The 21,684-nt window shown below is 48.0% G+C and overlaps 1 protein-coding gene across 1 annotated transcript in view; it reads left to right on the plus strand.

Annotated features, from left to right (window-relative positions):
- LOC140493952 (myelin-associated glycoprotein-like) overlaps positions 1-21,684 on the plus strand; it is a 352,310-nt gene that overhangs the window by 328,390 nt on the left and 2,236 nt on the right. Inside the window, 3 exon segments of the mRNA XM_072592903.1 lie at positions 17,279-17,560; positions 18,639-18,914; positions 20,284-20,577. Coding sequence (XP_072449004.1) covers positions 17,279-17,560; positions 18,639-18,914; positions 20,284-20,577 — 852 coding nt within the window.

The following is a 21,684-nucleotide window of genomic DNA, read 5'->3' on the forward strand; positions in this document are numbered from 1 at the left end:
ACTTTCTATTTGATAACCCGCTGACAGTGCAGCACTTTCTCCGTGATAACACACTGACAGTGCAGCACTTTCTCTGAGATAACCTGCTGACAGTGCAGCACTTTCTCTGTGATAACCCACTGTCAGTGCAGCACTTCGTCTGTGATAACTCACTGACAGTGCAGCACTTTCTCTGTGATAACACGCTGACAGTGCAGCACTTTCCCTGGGATAACCCACTGACAGGGCAGCACTTTCTCGGTGATAACCCACCGACAGTTCAGTACTTTCTCTGTGATAACCCTCTGACAGTGCATTACTTTCTCTGTGATAACACACTGACAGTGCAGTACTTTCTCTGTGATAACTCATTGACAGTGCAGCACTTTCTCCGTGATAACACACTGACAGTGCAGCACTTTCTCTGAGATAACCTGCTGAGAGTGCAGCACTTTCTCTGTGATAACCCACTTACAGTGCAGCACTTTCTCTGTGATAACCCACCTATAGTGCAGCACATTCTCTGTGATAACTCACTGACAGTGCAGCACTTTCTCTGTGATAACACACTGACATTGCAGCACTTTCTCTGTGATAACTCACTGACAGTGCAGCACTTTCCCTGTGATAACCCACGAAAAGTGCAGCACTTTCCCTGTGATAACCCACTGACAGTGCAGCACTTTCTCTGTGATAACCCACTGACAGTGCAGCACTTTCCCTGTGATAACCCACCGACAGTGCAGCACTTTCACCGGGATAACCCACCGACAGTGCAGCACTTTCTCTGTGATAACCCACTGACAGTGCAGCCCTTTCCCTGTGATAACCCACTGACAGTCCAGCACTTTCTCTGTGATAACTCACTGACAGTGCAGCACATTCTCTGTGATAACCCGCTGACAGTGCAGCACTTTCCCTGGGGTAACCCACTGACTGTGCAGCACTTTCTCTGTGATAACTCACTGACAGTGCAGCACTTTCCCTGTGATAACCCACTGACAGTGCAGCACTTTCTCTGTGATAACCCACCGAGAGTGCAGCACTTTCTCTGTGATAACTCACTGACAGTGCAGCACTTTCTCTGTGATAACTCACTGACAGTGCAACACTTTCTCTGTGATAACACACCGACAGTGCAGTACTTTCTCTGTGATTACCCTCTGAAATTGCAGTACTTTCTCTGTGATAACCCACTGACAGTGCAGCACTTTCTCTATGATAACTCACTGACAGTGCAGCACTTTCTCTGTGATAACTCACTGACAGTGCAACACTTTCTCTGTGATAACCCACCGACAGTGCAGTACTTTCTCTGTGATAACCCTCTGACAGTGCAGTACTTTCTCTGTGATAACCCACTGACAGTGCAGCACTTTCTCTGTGATAACCCGCTGACAGTGCAGCACTTTCCCTGGGGTAACCCACTGACTTTGCAGCACTTTCTCTGTGATAACTCACTGACAGTGCAGCACTTTCCCTGGGATAACCCACTGACAGTGCAGCACTTTCTCTGTGATAACCCACCGACAGTGCAGTACTTTCCCTATGATAACTCACTGACAGTGCAGCACTTTCTCTGTGATAACCCACTGACAGTGCAGCACTTTCTCTGTGATAACTCACTGACAGTGCAGCACTTTCTCTGTGATAACTCACTTAGAGTGCAGCACTTTCCCTGTGATAACCCACTGACAGTGCAACACTTTCTCTGTGATAACCCACCGACAGTGCAGTACTTTCTCTGTGATAACCCTCTGACAGTGCAGTACTTTCTCTGTGATAACTCACTGACAGTGCAGCACTTTCTCCGTGATAACACACTGACAGTGCGGCACTTTCTCTGAGATCACCTGCTGACAGTGCAGCACTTTCTCTGTGATAACCCACTGACAGTGCAGCACTTTCTCTGTGATAACCCACCTATAGTGCAGCACTTTCTCTGTGATAACTCACTGACAGTGCAGCACTTTCTCTGTGATAACCCACTGACAGTGCAGCACTTTCTCTGTGATAACTCACTGACAGTGCAGCACTTTCCCTGTGATAACCCACTAAAAGTGCAGCACTTTCCCTGTGATAACACACTGACAGTGCAGCACTTACTCTGTGATAACCCACCGACAGTGCAGCACTTTCACCAGGAAAACCCACCGACAGTGCAGCACTTTCTCTGTGATAACCCACTGACAGTGCAGCCCTTTCCCTGTGATAACCCACTGTCAGTGCAGCACTTTCTCTGTCATAACCCACTGACAGTGCAGCACTTTCTCTGAGATAACCCACTGGCAGTGCAGCACTTTCTCTGTGATAACTCACTGACAGTGCAGCACTTTCTCTGTGATAACCCACTGACAGTGCAGCACTTTCCCTGGGGTAACCCACTGACTGTGCAGTACTTTCTCTGTGATAACTCACTGACAGTGCAGCACTTTCCCTGTGATAACCCACTGACAGTGCAGCACTTTCTCTGTGATAACCCACCGACAGTGCAGCACTTTCTCTGTGATAACTCACTGACAGTGCAGCACTTTCTCTGTGATAACTCACTGACAGTGCAACACTTTCTCTGTGATAACCCACCGACAGTGCAGTACTTTCTCTGTGATAACCCTCTAACAGTGCAGTACTTTCTCTGTGATAACCCACTGACAGTGCAGCACTTTCTCTGTGATAACTCACTGACAGTGCAGCACTTTCCCTGTGATAACTCACTGACAGTGCAACACTTTCTCTGTGATAACCCACCGACAGTGCAGTACTTTCTCTGTGATAACCCTCTGACAGTGCAGTACTTTCTCTGTGATAACCCACTGACAGTGCAGCACTTTCTCTGTGATAACCCGCCGACAGTGCAGCACTTACCCTGGGGTAACCTACTGACTGTGCAGCACTTTCTCTGTGATAACTCACTGACAGTGCAGCACTTTCTCTGTGATAACCCACTGACAGTGCAGCACTTTCTCTGTGATAACTCACTGACAGTGCAGCACTTTCTCTGTGATAACCCACTGAGAGTGCAGCACTTTCTCTGTGATAACTCAATGACAGTGCAGCACTTTCTCTGTGATAACCCACCGACAGTGCAGCACTTTCACCGGGATAACCCACCGACAGTGCAGCACTTTCTCTGTGATAACCCACTGACAGTGCAGCACTTTCCCTGTGATAACCCACTGACAGTCCAGCACTTTCTGTGTGATAACTCACTGACAGTGCAGCACCTTCTCTGTGATAACCCGCTGACAGTGCAGCACTTTCCCTGGGGTAACCCACTGACTGTGCAGCACTTTCTCTGTGATAACTCACTGACAGTGCAGCACTTTCCCTGTGATAACCCACTGACAGTGCAGCACTTTCTCTGTGATAACCCACCGAGAGTGCAGCACTTTCTCTGTGATAACTCACTGACAGTGCAGCACTTTCTCTGTGATAACTCACTGACAGTGCAACACTTTCTCTGTGATAACCCACCGACAGTGCAGTACTTTCTCTGTGATTACCCTCTGAAAGTGCAGTACTTTCTCTGTGATAACCCACTGACAGTGCAGCACTTTCTCTGTGATAACTCACTGACAGTGCAGCACTTTCTCTGTGATAACTAACTGACAGTGCAACACTTTCTCTGTGATAACCCACCGACAGTGCAGTACTTTCTCTGTGATAACCCTCTGACAGTGCAGTACTTTCTCTGTGATAACCCACTGACAGTGCAGCACTTTCTCTGTGATAACCCGCTGACAGTGCAGCACTTTCCCTGGGGTAACCCACTGACTTTGCAGCAGTTTCTCTGTGATAACTCACTGACAGTGCAGCACTTTCCCTGGGATAACCCACTGACAGTGCAGCACTTTCTCTGTGATAACCCACCGACAGTGCAGTACTTTCTCTGTGATAACCCACTGACAGTGCAGCACTTTCTCTGTGATAACCCACCTATAGTGCAGCACTTTCTCTGTGATAACTCACTGACAGTGCAGCACTTTCTCTGTGATAACCCGCTGACAGTGCAGCACTTTCCCTGTGATAACCCACTGACAGTGCAACACTTTCTCTGTGATAACCCACCGACAGTGCAGTACTTTCTCTGTGATAACCCTCTGACAGTGCAGTACTTTCTCTGTGATAACTCACTGACAGTGCAGCACTTTCTCCGTGATAACACACTGACAGTGCGGCACTTTCTCTGAGATCACCTGCTGACAGTGCAGCACTTTCTCTGTGATAACCCACTGACAGTGCAGCACTTTCTCTGTGATAACCCACCTATAGTGCAGCACTTTCTCTGTGATAACTCACTGACAGTGCAGCACTTTCTCTGTGATAACCCACTGACAGTGCAGCACTTTCTCTGTGATAACTCACTGACAGTGCAGCACTTTCCCTGTGATAACCCACTAAAAGTGCAGCACTTTCCCTGTGATAACACACTGACAGTGCAGCACTTACTCTGTGATAACCCACCGACAGTGCAGCATTTCACCAGGAAAACCCACCGACAGTGCAGCACTTTCTCTGTGATAACCCACTGACAGTGCAGCCCTTTCCCTGTGATAACCCACTGTCAGTGCAGCACTTTCTCTGTCATAACCCACTGACAGTGCAGCACTTTCTCTGAGATAACCCACTGGCAGTGCAGCACTTTCTCTGTGATAACTCACTGACAGTGCAGCACTTTCTCTGTGATAACCCACTGACAGTGCAGCACTTTCCCTGGGGTAACCCACTGAATGTGCAGCACTTTCCCTGTGATAACCCACTGACAGTGCAGCACTTTCTCTGTGATAACCCACCGACAGTGCAGCACTTTCTCTGTGATAACTCACTGACAGTGCAGCACTTTCTCTGTGATAACTCACTGACAGTGCAACACTTTCTCTGTGATAACCCACCGACAGTGCAGTACTTTCTCTGTGATAACCCTCTAACAGTGCAGTACTTTCTCTGTGATAACCCACTGACAGTGCAGGACTTTCTCTGTGATAACTCACTGACAGTGCAGCACTTTCCCTGTGATAACTCACTGACAGTGCAACACTTTCTCTGTGATAACCCACCGACAGTGCAGTACTTTCTCTGTGATAACCCTCTGACAGTGCAGTACTTTCTCTGTGATAACCCACTGACAGTGCAGCACTTTCTCTGTGATAACCCGCTGACAGTGCAGCACTTACCCTGGGGTAACCCACTGACTGTGCAGCACTTTCTCTGTGATAACTCACTGACAGTGCAGCACTTTCCCTGGGATAACCCACTGACAGTGCAGCACTTTCTCTGTGATAACCCACCGACAGTGCAGTACTTTCTCTGTGATAACCCTCTGACAGTGCAGTACTTTCTCTGTGATAACCCACTGACAGTGCAGCACTTTCTCTGTGATAACTCACTGACAGTGCAGCACTTTCTCTGTGATAACTCACTGACAGTGCAGCACTTTCCCTGTGATAACCCACTGACAGTGCAGCACTTTCTCTGTGATAACCCAAAGACAGTGCAGCACTTTCCCTGCGATAACACACCGACAGTGCAGCACACTCCCTGTGATAACACACCGACAGTGCAGCACTTTCCCTGCGATAACACACCGACAGTGCAGCACACTCCCTGTGATAAATCACCGACAGTGCAGCACTTTCCCTGTGATAACACACCGACAGTGCAGCACTTTCTCTGTGATAACCCTCTGACAGTGCAGTACTTTCTCTGTGATAACTCACTGACAGTGCAGCACTTTCTCCGTGATAACACACTGACAGTGCGGCACTTTCTCTGAGATCACCTGCTGACAGTGCAGCACTTTCTCTGTGATAACCCACTGACAGTGCAGCACTTTCTCTGTGATAACTCACTGACAGTGCAACACTTTCTCTGTGATAACCCACCGACAGTGCAGTACTTTCTCTGTGATAACCCTCTGACAGTGCAGTACTTTCTCTGTGATAACTCACTGACAGTGCAGCACTTTCTCCGTGATAACACACTGACAGTGCGGCACTTTCTCTGAGATCACCTGCTGACAGTGCAGCACTTTCTCTGTGATAACCCACTGACAGTGCAGCACTTTCTCTGTGATAACCCACCTATAGTGCAGCACTTTCTCTGTGATAACTCACTGACAGTGCAGCACTTTCTCTGTGATAACCCACTGACAGTGCAGCACTTTCTCTGTGATAACTCACTGACAGTGCAGCACTTTCCCTGGGATAACCCACTGACAGTGCAGCACTTTCTCTGTGATAACCCACCGACAGTGCAGTACTTTCCCTATGATAACTCACTGACAGTGCAGCACTTTCTCTGTGATAACCCACTGACAGTGCAGCACTTTCTCTGTGATAACTCACTGACAGTGCAGCACTTTCTCTGTGATAACTCACTTAGAGTGCAGCACTTTCCCTGTGATAACCCACTGACAGTGCAACACTTTCTCTGTGATAACCCACCGACAGTGCAGTACTTTCTCTGTGATAACCCTCTGACAGTGCAGTACTTTCTCTGTGATAACTCACTGACAGTGCAGCACTTTCTCCGTGATAACACACTGACAGTGCGGCACTTTCTCTGAGATCACCTGCTGACAGTGCAGCACTTTCTCTGTGATAACCCACTGACAGTGCAGCACTTTCTCTGTGATAACCCACCTATAGTGCAGCACTTTCTCTGTGATAACTCACTGACAGTGCAGCACTTTCTCTGTGATAACCCACTGACAGTGCAGCACTTTCTCTGTGATAACTCACTGACAGTGCAGCACTTTCCCTGTGATAACCCACTAAAAGTGCAGCACTTTCCCTGTGATAACACACTGACAGTGCAGCACTTACTCTGTGATAACCCACCGACAGTGCAGCACTTTCACCAGGAAAACCCACCGACAGTGCAGCACTTTCTCTGTGATAACCCACTGACAGTGCAGCCCTTTCCCTGTGATAACCCACTGTCAGTGCAGCACTTTCTCTGTCATAACCCACTGACAGTGCAGCACTTTCTCTGAGATAACCCACTGGCAGTGCAGCACTTTCTCTGTGATAACTCACTGACAGTGCAGCACTTTCTCTGTGATAACCCACTGACAGTGCAGCACTTTCCCTGGGGTAACCCACTGACTGTGCAGTACTTTCTCTGTGATAACTCACTGACAGGGCAGCACTTTCCCTGTGATAACCCACTGACAGTGCAGCACTTTCTCTGTGATAACCCACCGACAGTGCAGCACTTTCTCTGTGATAACTCACTGACAGTGCAGCACTTTCTCTGTGATAACTCACTGACAGTGCAACACTTTCTCTGTGATAACCCACCGACAGTGCAGTACTTTCTCTGTGATAACCCTCTAACAGTGCAGTACTTTCTCTGTGATAACCCACTGACAGTGCAGCACTTTCTCTGTGATAACTCACTGACAGTGCAGCACTTTCCCTGTGATAACTCACTGACAGTGCAACACTTTCTCTGTGATAACCCACCGACAGTGCAGTACTTTCTCTGTGATAACCCTCTGACAGTGCAGTACTTTCTCTGTGATAACCCACTGACAGTGCAGCACTTTCTCTGTGATAACCCGCTGACAGTGCAGCACTTACCCTGGGGTAACTTACTGACTGTGCAGCACTTTCTCTGTGATAACTCACTGACAGTGCAGCACTTTCTCTGTGATAACCCACTGACAGTGCAGCACTTTCTCTGTGATAACTCACTGACAGTGCAGCACTTTCTCTGTGATAACCCACTGAGAGTGCAGCACTTTCTCTGTGATAACTCAATGACAGTGCAGCACTTTCTCTGTGATAACCCACCGACAGTGCAGCACTTTCACCGGGATAACCCACCGACAGTGCAGCACTTTCTCTGTGATAACCCACTGACAGTGCAGCACTTTCCCTGTGATAACCCACTGACAGTCCAGCACTTTCTGTGTGATAACTCACTGACAGTGCAGCACCTTCTCTGTGATAACCCGCTGACAGTGCAGCACTTTCCCTGGGGTAACCCACTGACTGTGCAGCACTTTCTCTGTGATAACTCACTGACAGTGCAGCACTTTCCCTGTGATAACCCACTGACAGTGCAGCACTTTCTCTGTGATAACCCACCGAGAGTGCAGCACTTTCTCTGTGATAACTCACTGACAGTGCAGCACTTTCTCTGTGATAACTCACTGACAGTGCAACACTTTCTCTGTGATAACCCACCGACAGTGCAGTACTTTCTCTGTGATTACCCTCTGAAAGTGCAGTACTTTCTCTGTGATAACCCACTGACAGTGCAGCACTTTCTCTGTGATAACTCACTGACAGTGCAGCACTTTCTCTGTGATAACTAACTGACAGTGCAACACTTTCTCTGTGATAACCCACCGACAGTGCAGTACTTTCTCTGTGATAACCCTCTGACAGTGCAGTACTTTCTCTGTGATAACCCACTGACAGTGCAGCACTTTCTCTGTGATAACCCGCTGACAGTGCAGCACTTTCCCTGGGGTAACCCACTGACTTTGCAGCAGTTTCTCTGTGATAACTCACTGACAGTGCAGCACTTTCCCTGGGATAACCCACTGACAGTGCAGCACTTTCTCTGTGATAACCCACCGACAGTGCAGTACTTTCTCTGTGATAACCCACTGACAGTGCAGCACTTTCTCTGTGATAACCCACCTATAGTGCAGCACTTTCTCTGTGATAACTCACTGACAGTGCAGCACTTTCTCTGTGATAACCCGCTGACAGTGCAGCACTTTCCCTGTGATAACCCACTGACAGTGCAACACTTTCTCTGTGATAACCCACCGACAGTGCAGTACTTTCTCTGTGATAACCCTCTGACAGTGCAGTACTTTCTCTGTGATAACTCACTGACAGTGCAGCACTTTCTCCGTGATAACACACTGACAGTGCGGCACTTTCTCTGAGATCACCTGCTGACAGTGCAGCACTTTCTCTGTGATAACCCACTGACAGTGCAGCACTTTCTCTGTGATAACCCACCTATAGTGCAGCACTTTCTCTGTGATAACTCACTGACAGTGCAGCACTTTCTCTGTGATAACCCACTGACAGTGCAGCACTTTCTCTGTGATAACTCACTGACAGTGCAGCACTTTCCCTGTGATAACCCACTAAAAGTGCAGCACTTTCCCTGTGATAACACACTGACAGTGCAGCACTTACTCTGTGATAACCCACCGACAGTGCAGCACTTTCACCAGGAAAACCCACCGACAGTGCAGCACTTTCTCTGTGATAACCCACTGACAGTGCAGCCCTTTCCCTGTGATAACCCACTGTCAGTGCAGCACTTTCTCTGTCATAACCCACTGACAGTGCAGCACTTTCTCTGAGATAACCCACTGGCAGTGCAGCACTTTCTCTGTGATAACTCACTGACAGTGCAGCACTTTCTCTGTGATAACCCACTGACAGTGCAGCACTTTCCCTGGGGTAACCCACTGACTGTGCAGCACTTTCCCTGTGATAACCCACTGACAGTGCAGCACTTTCTCTGTGATAACCCACCGACAGTGCAGCACTTTCTCTGTGATAACTCACTGACAGTGCAGCACTTTCTCTGTGATAACTCACTGACAGTGCAACACTTTCTCTGTGATAACCCACCGACAGTGCAGTACTTTCTCTGTGATAACCCTCTAACAGTGCAGTACTTTCTCTGTGATAACCCACTGACAGTGCAGGACTTTCTCTGTGATAACTCACTGACAGTGCAGCACTTTCCCTGTGATAACTCACTGACAGTGCAACACTTTCTCTGTGATAACCCACCGACAGTGCAGTACTTTCTCTGTGATAACCCTCTGACAGTGCAGTACTTTCTCTGTGATAACCCACTGACAGTGCAGCACTTTCTCTGTGATAACCCGCTGACAGTGCAGCACTTACCCTGGGGTAACCCACTGACTGTGCAGCACTTTCTCTGTGATAACTCACTGACAGTGCAGCACTTTCCCTGGGATAACCCACTGACAGTGCAGCACTTTCTCTGTGATAACCCACCGACAGTGCAGTACTTTCTCTGTGATAACCCTCTGACAGTGCAGTACTTTCTCTGTGATAACCCACTGACAGTGCAGCACTTTCTCTGTGATAACTCACTGACAGTGCAGCACTTTCTCTGTGATAACTCACTGACAGTGCAGCACTTTCCCTGTGATAACCCACTGACAGTGCAGCACTTTCTCTGTGATAACCCAAAGACAGTGCAGCACTTTCCCTGCGATAACACACCGACAGTGCAGCACACTCCCTGTGATAACACACCGACAGTGCAGCACTTTCCCTGCGATAACACACCGACAGTGCAGCACACTCCCTGTGATAAATCACCGACAGTGCAGCACTTTCCCTGTGATAACACACCGACAGTGCAGCACTTACCCTGTGATAACCCACTGACAGTGCAGCACTTTCTCCGTGATAACACACCGACAGTGCAGCACTTTCTCTGTGATAACCCGCTGACAGTGCAGCACTTTCTCTGTGATAACCCACCGACAGTGTAGCACTTTCCCTGTGATAACCCGCTGACAGTGCAGCACTTTCTCTGTGATAACCTGCTGACAGTGCAGCACTTTCTCTGTGATAACCCACTGACAGTGCAGCACTTTCTCTGTGATAACCCACCTATCGTGCAGCACTTTCTCTGTGATAACTCACTGACAGTGCAGCACTTTCTCTGTGATAACCCACTGACAGTGCAGCACTTTCTCTGTGATAACTCACTGACAGTGCAGCACTTTCCCTGGGATAACCCACTGACAGTGCAGTACTTTCTCTGTGATAACCCACTGACAGAGCAGCACTTTCTCTGTGATAACCCACCGAAAGTGCAGCACTTTCTCTGTGATAACCCACTGACAGTGCAGCACTTTCTCTGTGATAACTCACTGAAAGTGCAGCACTTTCTCTGTGATAACCCACTGACAGTGCAGCACTTTCTCTGTGATAACTCACTGAGAGTGCAGCACTTTCTCTGTGATAACCCACCGACAGTGCAGCACTTTCTCTGTGATAACCCACTGACAGTGTAACACTTTCCCTGTGATAAGCCACCGACAGTGCAGCACTTTCTCTGTGATAACCCACTGACAGTGCAGCACTTTCTCTGTGATAACTCACTGACAGTGCAGCACTTTCTCTGTGATAACCCACTGTCAGTGCAGCACTTTCTCTGTGATAACTCACTGACAGTGCAGCACTTTCTCTGTGATAACCCACTGACAGTGCAGCACTTTCTCTGTGATAACTCACTGACAGTGCAGCACTTTCTCTGTGATAACCCACTGACAGTGCAGCACTTTCCCTGTGATAACCCACTGACAGTGCAGCACTTTCTCTGTGATAACTCACTGACAGTGCAGCACTTTCACCGGGATAACCCACCGACAGTGCAGCACTTTCTCTGATAACCCACTGACAGTGCAGCACTTTCCCTGTGATAACCCACTGTCAGTGCAGCACTTTCTCTGTCATAACCCACTGACAGTGCAGCACTTTCTCTGAGAAAACCAGCCGACAGTGCAGCACTTTCTCTGTGATAACCGACTGTCAGTGCAGCACTTTCTCTGTGATAACCCACTGACAGTGCAGCACTTTCCCTGGGGTAACCCACTGACTGTGCAGCACTTTCTCTGTGATAACTCACTGACAGTGCAGCACTTTCTCTGGGATAACCCACTGACAGTGCAGCACTTTCTCTGTGATAACTCACTGACAGTGCAGCACTTTCACCGGGATAACCCACCGACAGTGCAACACTTTCTCTGAAATAACCCAAAGACAGTGCAGCACTTTCCCTGTGATAACCCACTGTCAGTGCAGCACTTTCTCTGTCATAACCCACTGACAGTGCAGCACTTTCTCTGAGATAACCTGCTGACAGTGCAGCACTTTCTCTGTGATAACCCACTGTCAGTGCAGCACTTTCTCTGTGATAACTCACTGACAGTGCAGCACTTTCTCTGTGATAACTCACTGACAGTGCAGCACTTTCCCTGGGATAACCCACTGACAGTGCAGTACTTTCTCTGTGATAACCCTCTGACAGTGCAGTACTTTCTCTGTGATAACCCACTGACAGTGCAGCACTTTCTCTGTGATAACCCACCGACAGTGCAGTACTTTCTCTGTGATAACTCACTGACAGTGCAGCACTTTCCCTGTGATAACCCACTAAAAGTGCAGCACTTTCCCTGTGATAACCCACTGACAGTGCAGCACTTACTCTGTGATAACCCACCGACAGTGCAGCACTTTCACCAGGAAAACCCACCGACAGTGCGGCACTTTCTCTGTGATAACCCACTGACAGTGCAGCCCTTTCCCTGTGATAACCCACTGTCAGTGCAGCGCTTTCTCTGTCATAACCCACTGACAGTGCAGCACTTTCTCTGAGATAACCCACTGGCAGTGCAGCACTTTCTCTGTGATAACTCACTGACAGTGCAGCACTTACTCTGTGATAACCCGCTGACAGTGCAGCACTTTCCCTGGGGTAACCCACTGACTGTGCAGCACTTTCTCTGTGATAACTCACTGTCAGTGCAGCACTTTCCCTGTGATAACCCACTGACAGTGCAGCACTTTCTCTGTGATAACCCACCGACAGTGCAGCACTTTCTCTGTGATAACTCACTGACAGTGCAGCACTTTCTCTGTGATAACTCACTGACAGTGCAACACTTTCTCTGTGATAACCCACCGACAGTGCAGTACTTTCTCTGTGATAACCCTCTAACAGTGCAGTACTTTCTCTGTGATAACCCACTGACAGTGCAGCACTTTCTCTGTGATAACTCACTGACAGTGCAGCACTTTCCCTGTGATAACTCACTGACAGTGCAACACTTTCTCTGTGATAACCCACCGACAGTGCAGTACTTTCTCTGTGATAACCCTCTGACAGTGCAGTACTTTCTCTGTGATAACCTGCTGACAGTGCAGCACTTTCTCTGTGATAACCCGCTGACAGTGCAGCACTTTCCCTGGGGTAACCCACTGACTGTGCAGCACTTTCTCTGTGATAACTCACTGACAGTGCAGCACTTTCCCTGGGATAACCCACTGACAGTGCAGCACTTTCTCTGTGATAACCCACCGACAGTGCAGTACTTTCTCTGTGATAACCCACCGACAGTGCAGTACTTTCTCTGTGATAACCCTCTGACAGTGCAGTACTTTCTCTGTGATAACCCACTGACAGTGCAGCACTTTCTCTGTGATAACTCACTGACAGTGCAGCACTTTCCCTGTGATAACCCACTGACAGTGCAGCACTTTCTCTGTGATAACCCAAAGACAGTGCAGCACTTTCCCTGCGATAACACACCGACAGTGCAGCACACTCCCTGTGATAACACACCGACAGTGCAGCACTTTCCCTGCGATAACACACCGACAGTGCAGCACACTCCCTGTGATAACACACCGACAGTGCAGCACTTTCCCTGTGATAACACACCGACAGTGCAGCACTTTCCCTGTGATAACCCACTGACAGTGCAGCACTTTCTCCGTGATAATACACCGACAGTGCAGCACTTTCTCTGTGATAACCCGCTGACAGTGCAGCACTTTCTCTGTGATAACCCACCGACAGTGCAGCACTTTCCCTGTGATAACCCGCTGATAGTGCAGCACTTTCTCTGTGATAACCTGCTGACAGTGCAGCACTTTCTCTGTGATAACCCACTGACAGTGCAGCACTTTCTCTGTGATAACCCACTGACAGTGCAGCACTTTACCTGTGATAACCCACTGACAGTGCAATACTTTCTCTGTGATAACCCTCTGACAGTGCAGTACTTTCTCTGTGATAACCCACTGACAGTGCTGCACTTTCTCTGTGATAACCCACCTATAGTGCAGCACTTTCTCTGTGATAACTCACTGACAGTGCAGCACTTTCTCTGTGATAACCCACTGACAGTGCAGCACTTTCTATGTGATAACTCACTGACAGTGCAGCACTTTCCCTGTGATAACCCACTGACAGTGCAGTACTTTCTCTGTGATAACCCACTGACAGTGCAGCACTTTCCCTGTGATAACCCACCGACAGTGCAGCACTTTCTCTGTGATAACCTGCTGACAGTGCAGCACTTTCTCTGTGATAACCTGCTGACAGTGCAGCACTTTCTCTGTGATAACCCACTGACAGTGCAGCACTTTCCCTGTGGTAACCCACCGACAGTGCAGCACTTTCTCTGTGATAACCTGCTGACAGTGCAGCACTTTCTCTGTGATAACTCACTGACAGTGCAGCACTTTCTCTGTGATAACCCACTGACAGTGCAGCACTTTCTATGTGATAACTCACTGACAGTGCAGCACTTTCCCTGTGATAACCCACTGACAGTGCAGTACTTTCTCTGTGATAACCCACTGACAGTGCAGCACTTTCCCTGTGATAACCCGCTGACAGTGCAGCACTTTCTCTGTGATAACCTGCTGACAGTGCAGCACTTTCTCTGTGATAACCCACTGACAGTGCAGCACTTTCCCTGTGGTAACCCACTGACAGTCCAGCACTTTCTCTGTGAGAATACGCCGACAGTGCCGGACTTTATTTGTCCTAACCTGCCACTGAGCAAGTTTCTCCGTGATAACTCACTGACACTGCAGCAGTTTCACTGTGATAACCTGCTGCCAGTGCAGCATTCATTTCGTGCTGAGCATTCAATAAAGTACCATCCTCATTCTGTATTGCTCTGAGAATTTAGCATTTTCCTACAATTCAATGCTCATTCAGAACCAAGCCTTTGACAGGATAATTCTGACCCAGCACTCAGTTAGGGTGCTTGGGAGTTACATGTTAGCCAGGAAGGACCTAAAGAGGGCACTAAGAAGTGCTGGGAGGGGACATGAGAAGTTGGCATATGGGATCGAGGAAAATCCTAATGCTTCCTGTAGGTATCTCAGGAACAAATGAATGAATGACCAGTCCAATCAAGGGCAGTCATGGGAATTTGGTTGTGGAGTCTGAGGAGATAGGTGAGGCACTGAATGAATAGTTTTCATCCGTACTCATACTGGATAAAGACAATGTTTTCAAAGTGAACAGTCGCTGCTAGACCAGACAGGATTGAGTTTAACAAGGAGGAGATATTGGCAATTCTGAAAATTGTGAAAATAGTCTGTGTGGAGTTTGCCCATTCTCCCCGTGTCTGCGTAGGTTTCCTCCAGGTGCTCCGGTTTCCTCCCGCAGTCCAAATATGTGCAGGTCAGGTGAATTGGCCATGCTAAATTGCCTGTAGTGTTCGATGCATTATTCAGAGGGTAATGGGTCTGGGTGAGTTACTCTTCGGGGGGTCGGTGTGGACTGGTTGGGCCGAAGGCCGTGTTTCCTCACTGTAGGGAATCTAATAAATCTAATGGAAAAATCTAATAGGTGAGTCCCCTGTGCCAGATGGGATTTATCCTTGGATTCTCTGGGAAGTCAGGGAGGAGATTGCGGAGCTGGTGGTTTTTATCTTTATGTCATCATTGTCTACAGGAATAGTGGCAGAAGACTGGAGGAAAGCAAACGTTGTCCCCTTGTTCAAGAAGGGAAGTAGAGACAACTCTGATAATTACGGACCAGTGAGCCTTACTTCAGTGTGGATAAAGTGTTGTAAAGGGTTATAAATATTGACATTTTTAAGCATCTCGAAAGGAATAAATTGATTAGGGATAGTCAACATGATTTTGTGAAGGGTAGGTCATGCCTCACAAACCTTAATGAGTTATTGGAGAAAGTGATGAGGGTAAAGTGGTTCATGTGGTGTATATGGATTTCAGTAAGGTGTTTGATAAGGTTCCCCACAATAGGCTGTTGCAGAAAATGTGGAGGAAAGAGATTGAAGGTGATTCGGCAGCTTGGAACAGAAATTGGCTAGTTGATAGAAGACAGAGGGTGGTAGTTGATGAGATATGTTCATCCTGGAGTCCAGTTATTACTGGTGTACTGCAAAGGACTGTTTTGGGGCCACGGCCTTTTATCATTTTTATAAATGACCTGGATGAGAACATAGAAGGATAGGTTAGTAAATTTGTGTGTAACACGAAGGTCGGTGGAGTTGTGGATAGTGCCAAAGGATGTTGCAGGTTACAGAAAGACATAGATAAGCTACAGTGCTGGGCTGAGAGGGAGCAAATGCAGTTTAATGCGGAAAAGTGTGAGGTGATTCATATTGGAAGGGGTAACAGGAATACAGAGTACGGGCTAATGGTAATGTGGATGAGCAGAGAGGTCTCAGTGTCTGTGTACACAGATCCCTGAAAGTTGTCACCCAGGTTGGTAGGTTTGTTACAACTGCATATGGATTGTTAGCTTTTATTGGTAGAGAGACTGAGTTTTGGAGCCATGAGGTCATACTGCAGCTATACAAAATGCTGGTGTGGCCGCACTTGGAATATTGCATACAGTTCTGGTCACTGCATTATAGGAAAGATGTGGATGCATTAGAAAAGGTGCAGAGGAAATTTACAAGGCCATTGTTTGGTATGGAGGGAAGGTCTTATGAGGAAAGGTTGAGGTGTTTGAGATAGAGAGAAGGTTGAGAGATGGCTTAATAGAGACACATAAGATCAGAGGATTAGCTAGGATGGACAGTGAGAGACTTTTTCCTTGGATGGTGATGAGGGAACATAGCTTTAAATTGAGGGGTGATAGATATAGGACAGATGTCAGAGGTAGTTTCTTTACTCAGAGAGTAGTAGGGGCATGGAATACCCTGCATGCAACAGGAGTAGACTCATCACCTTTAAGGGCATTTAAATGGTCATTGGATAAACATATGGATCATAATGGAATAGTGTAGGTTAGATGGGCTTCAGATTGCTCAGATCGGTGCAACATCAATGGTTGAAGGGCCTGTACTGTGCTGAAATTCTCTATGTTCTCTGTCGTATGTTTATCCCTGGACAGTATTTACCTGATGGAAAGGCTGCACACCCTCAGCACTAACTCTGACAGTCAACAATCCCTCAATACAATTCTCTTGCGTGGCTGTCTTCCATCTGTACTGACCCACAGACAGTGCTGACTGGCCTTATTACTGATCCACAGACAGTGCTGACTGGCCTTATTACTGACCCACAGACAGTGCTACCTTCCCCTAATATTGACCCTCAGTGTTGCTCTCCCTCATCACTAACCCAATGAGTTTGTTGTACCCTCTCGTACTGAACTATAGTGTTTGCCTGGTTTCAATGCTTGGTGTCAAAGGAACATATATTGATCTCACATTCTCATTGTCTCTCAAAATGCTTCACAGGCAACACGTTAACTGATCATTATTTGTTTTCAGATGCTCCACAGAATCTCTCAATTACTTCCCTGGATGGGATTAAAGATTCATCCATCAATATAATTGAGGGGAATTCTGCAGTCATAATCTGCTCTGTCAAGAGCTTCCCAATATCTAATCTGACGTGGAGACATCTTAATGTCACAATGAACAAGACACGTTCCAACAATGAGCTGTGGTTGGAGATTCCTCACGTTACACCCAGGGAGACCGGAGACTATCAGTGTGTGGCAGAGAATGAACATGGAGCAGTGGAGAGCTCCATAACCATCACTGTGCAATGTGAGACTCCTGTTATATTTATTCAATGTTACAGTACATTTATGGGGTTCGTTGGCATTGTTTTGTTTCTTCTCTGGATTTCTTCAAACCCCCCTAACCCCCCGCCCATTCCATAGCTCCAATGTTATCCTCTTGTCTGATTTTTCTTCATCCTTTTTCTGCTTTTACCCCCAATTTCTCTTCAATTGTTGCTGGGACAAAGGCAGTTCTTCATTTCTGTGTCCACACTTATCTGTCTGTCTCACTCTAACTGGACTAAACACTACTTTTGCTCTCCATCAGCTGAATCTGTGCTTTCTTGGTTACACACATTTTTCAGAAGCTGTTACCGTCCTCTCATCCACCTTCTTCAGAGTCTAACTCTCACATCTACCAAGTATAGTGACTGCACCCAATGTTATCTCAGCTTCAGGCTGATGTTTTCAGATGTTGAGACTGAAGTCACTGATCATGATGCTTACTGTGGTTTTTCTAAGCCACATTTCAGTCCAGCAGTAACTTTGATCTTTATCATTAACCCAGATACTGGAATTTGTCTAAGCTCCCTACCTCGGCACACCAATCTTGATATCCCCATCACAACTTGGAGCCATTATGTTGGCCGTTGTCTCATTCATGTTCGGTCTAAATATCTCCCCGTGTCTTTTGTCTGGGTCTGTCAGACTCTCGACTTCCTCCTTTGTTCTGTTTCTGTGTGTGGTATAATCTGCACACCAGAGATTCCACAGCGACATCTCTACAAACAAATTAATATCCCAAAGAAACTGTCAGATTTACAGTGTCTATGACAGGTTGTGAATGAACACAGAACATGCACTTCCACACGCTTTCCTCTTTTAAGACACTTTTTAAATTAAACCCTTTTGAACATTAGTAATCGAAGATCTCCCTGTTTGGCTCAGAATCACGTTTTGTCTGAAGGAGGTGAAAAATGAGAAAGAGAATTCCAGAGCTTAGGCCCCCAGGTAGTTGAAGGTTGAGGACATCAGGAAAGAGGATGGAACTGGAGAAGTGTAGAGATCTCCGAGGGTTGTAAGCCATGGGATCACTTGCTGATTTTCCTCTGCTCTTGTTCTAGATACCCCACGGGAGACCGCAGTGTCCATCAGCGGAGCCTCAGGTGGGATCACAGAGGGACACAACGTCACATTAACCTGTTCCAGTGAAAGTGTCCCTCCAATATCTCATTACACCTGGTTCAGGATTGAGGGAAACACCAGCATCCAGTTAAACACAAGCAGCCAGATTCTCTCCTTCACTCCAGTAACACGGAGGAATGATGCAGGTTTCTACTGCACAGTGACAAACCCACTGGGTAACAGCAGCTCTAACATGACCCACCTGAATGTGGAATGTAATCATTTTACTCTGTCACTTCTTAAAACATAGGGACGATCTTTCTGGGACAGCTTATTGACTGTAATTTAGAATAAACAGCATCACCTCCTCGCTGTTGTAATTTATGCTTCACTGAAATAGAGACTCATACTCAGTTAGGTGACCAATAGCTTGGCTGCTCAGGACCATCTTTCAGGAGGAGAGACATGGAGGGGTAGAGAGAAAATTTCAGAGCTTAGAGTTCCAAGCGGCTGAAGAAATGGCCACCAGTGGTGAAAGGATAGAAACGAGGGTATGTTCAATAGGCCAGAATTGGAGGAGACATGGGGGACCAGCATGGAGAGTATTGAGCAAAGCACGGCCCTTACAAAGGTTTCAGTGTTGAGGTGGTAATCACCTTGGCTGGGGGGGCAGGGGGGGTGGAATGGATCTGGAGGGGGTTACAGAAATACGGAGGGATATAGGGCCTGTAGGGGTTACAGAGATAAGGAGGGTACGTAGGGGCTGAAGGAATTTAGAGAGAGGGAGGAGTGTCAGGGGCTGGAGGGAATGGTGTAGGGGCTGGAAGAAATTATGGAGAAAGGAAGCGATGTAGGGCTTGGAGGAGGTTACAGATAGAGGGATTTAAAGGTTGCAGGAAGTTACACAAACAAGGAGGGGATGTAGGGGCTGGAGGAGGTTATAGAGATAAAGGGGGGTGTAGGGGCTGGAGGAGATTACAGAGATAGGGAGGGGGCATAGGGGCTGGGAGAGATTACAGAGATAGGGAGGGGATGTAGGGGCTGGAGGAGATTACAGAGATAGGGAGGGAGTGTAGAGGCTGGGGGAGATTACAGAGATAGAGAGGGGGCGTAGGGGCTGGGGGAGATTACAGAGATAGGGAGGGGATGTAGGGGCTGGAGGAGATTACAGAGATAGGGAGGGAGTGTAGAGGCTGGGGGAGATTACAGAGATAGAGAGGGGGCGTAGGGGCTGGGGGAGATTACAGAGATAGGGAGGGGGCGTAGAGGCTGGGGGAGATTACAGAGATAGAGAGGGGGCGTAGGGGCTGGGGGAGATTACAGAGATAGGGAGGGGGCGTAGAGGCTGGGGGAGATTACAGAGATAGAGAGGGGGCATAGGGGCTGGGGGAGATTACAGAGATAGGGAGGGGGGGGTGTAGGGGCTGGAGGAAGTGGTGTTCCTAGACTGATTGACGTATGATGCAGTGTAATTACTGCAGGTGAATACACAGGAGCACCAGAGTTTTGGATGTGGGACATGGGGGACCAGCATGGAGAGTATTGAGATACTCAAGTTGGGAGCAAAACATGGCCCTTACAAAGGTTTCAGTGTTGAGGTGGTAACTCTGCTATTATGAATACTTGCTGTCAATCCCTCCTCAGATGGTCCAGTGTTTTCCCGAGAGCTAGAATGTGCTCGGAGGGCAGAGGGGATTACTTGCATCTGTGCGGCCAACTCCAACCCTCCTGGAGACCTCACCTGGCACCTGCCCCATTTCAACCTCAGCGGGAACCAAACTCATGGAGACTTTGTATCGCAGCAGCTCAGAGTGGGGCATCTGGTGATGGGCTCTCTGGCCCTGACAGGGCACCCAGATAAACAGCAAGTGATGGCATCCTGCTTGGTTCGAAACCCACATGGGGCAGCCATGTTCAAGCTGTATCTCTGGGTCCAAGGTGAGCGTATCGCTCGGGATCAATCTCTCCTTGGCTGGTTTTACCCTCAACTCTAGAATGCTCTCCCTCACCCTCTCTGCCTCTGTGTCTCTCTACTTCCTTTCAGATGCACTTTCCAACCAACCATTTTGACCAGCACATCCTCATGTGACAAAGGCAGCACTGGATACAATTTGAGTCAGGCTATTTGTTGGTGAGAAGCTGAATGTCAGGAAGCATTTTCTTCACATAAATGGGGGAGGTGGGGTAGGGTGGGGGAAGAGAAGGAAATCTTGATTTATCTCCAACACCCTCCTCACACCATTAAACAACTCTCATTGAAAATAAGCAGAGACAACACAACAGAGGGTTGTGTTGAAGCAGGAGATGTGGTGTTAGGTGGGGTAGGTGTCTCAGGTGAATGTCTCCACTCCAATGCTGATGGGGGAATGTGGGTCTATTAGGGCCAGTGATGAGCCTTGGGGCCAGTACGTGAGTGTGTCAGAACTATCAGGGGAAGGGTGTTTCAGCCTGTAAGCAGAGCTGGCTGTCAGGTCTTCAGGCCCTGTAGCAGGGTGGTTGGAATTGGGGGTGGGGGGTGGAATTCAGGCCCTCGGCAGGTTGGGCAGTGTGACTGATCACAGTGGTTCAGGCCAGTGATGGGAAGGAGGTGAATTGTTTTGAGTTGGGACATGTCTAGTTGGGTGGAGTGGGGCTGTCTGTTTGATGGGGATAAGGGACAGACTGTCATTGGGTTGTGGTGCCTGGTCAGAGGTGGAGTGATTGCAGATGTCCACAGGATGTAAGTGTTTGGATGATTTGACACTGAGGGCTGTATAGTCAGTTGGAGCTTGGGGGATCCATTTTATTGTCCTCCAAGTTAGGCGAGGGTTTGAATGGTCTGACATTTCCTGGGCAGCTCTGAGCACCTTCTGAAACCTCAGAAGCGTTCCAGACGCAGGGGACTTGCCGATCGGAATCTCCAATTTCCTGGACAGTTCTCATGCAGGCTGCTGCTTGAGGATTCTGCAGAATCCTGACACACAACTCTAGTCTGTGGTGTTCCAAGAATTAACTGCCCATCAGAATATCCAAGCCAATGTACATAGAAATGATACATGGATTATA

Source organism: Chiloscyllium punctatum, chromosome 23 (genome assembly GCF_047496795.1).
Source record: "Chiloscyllium punctatum isolate Juve2018m chromosome 23, sChiPun1.3, whole genome shotgun sequence".
NCBI lineage: Eukaryota > Metazoa > Chordata > Chondrichthyes > Orectolobiformes > Hemiscylliidae > Chiloscyllium > Chiloscyllium punctatum.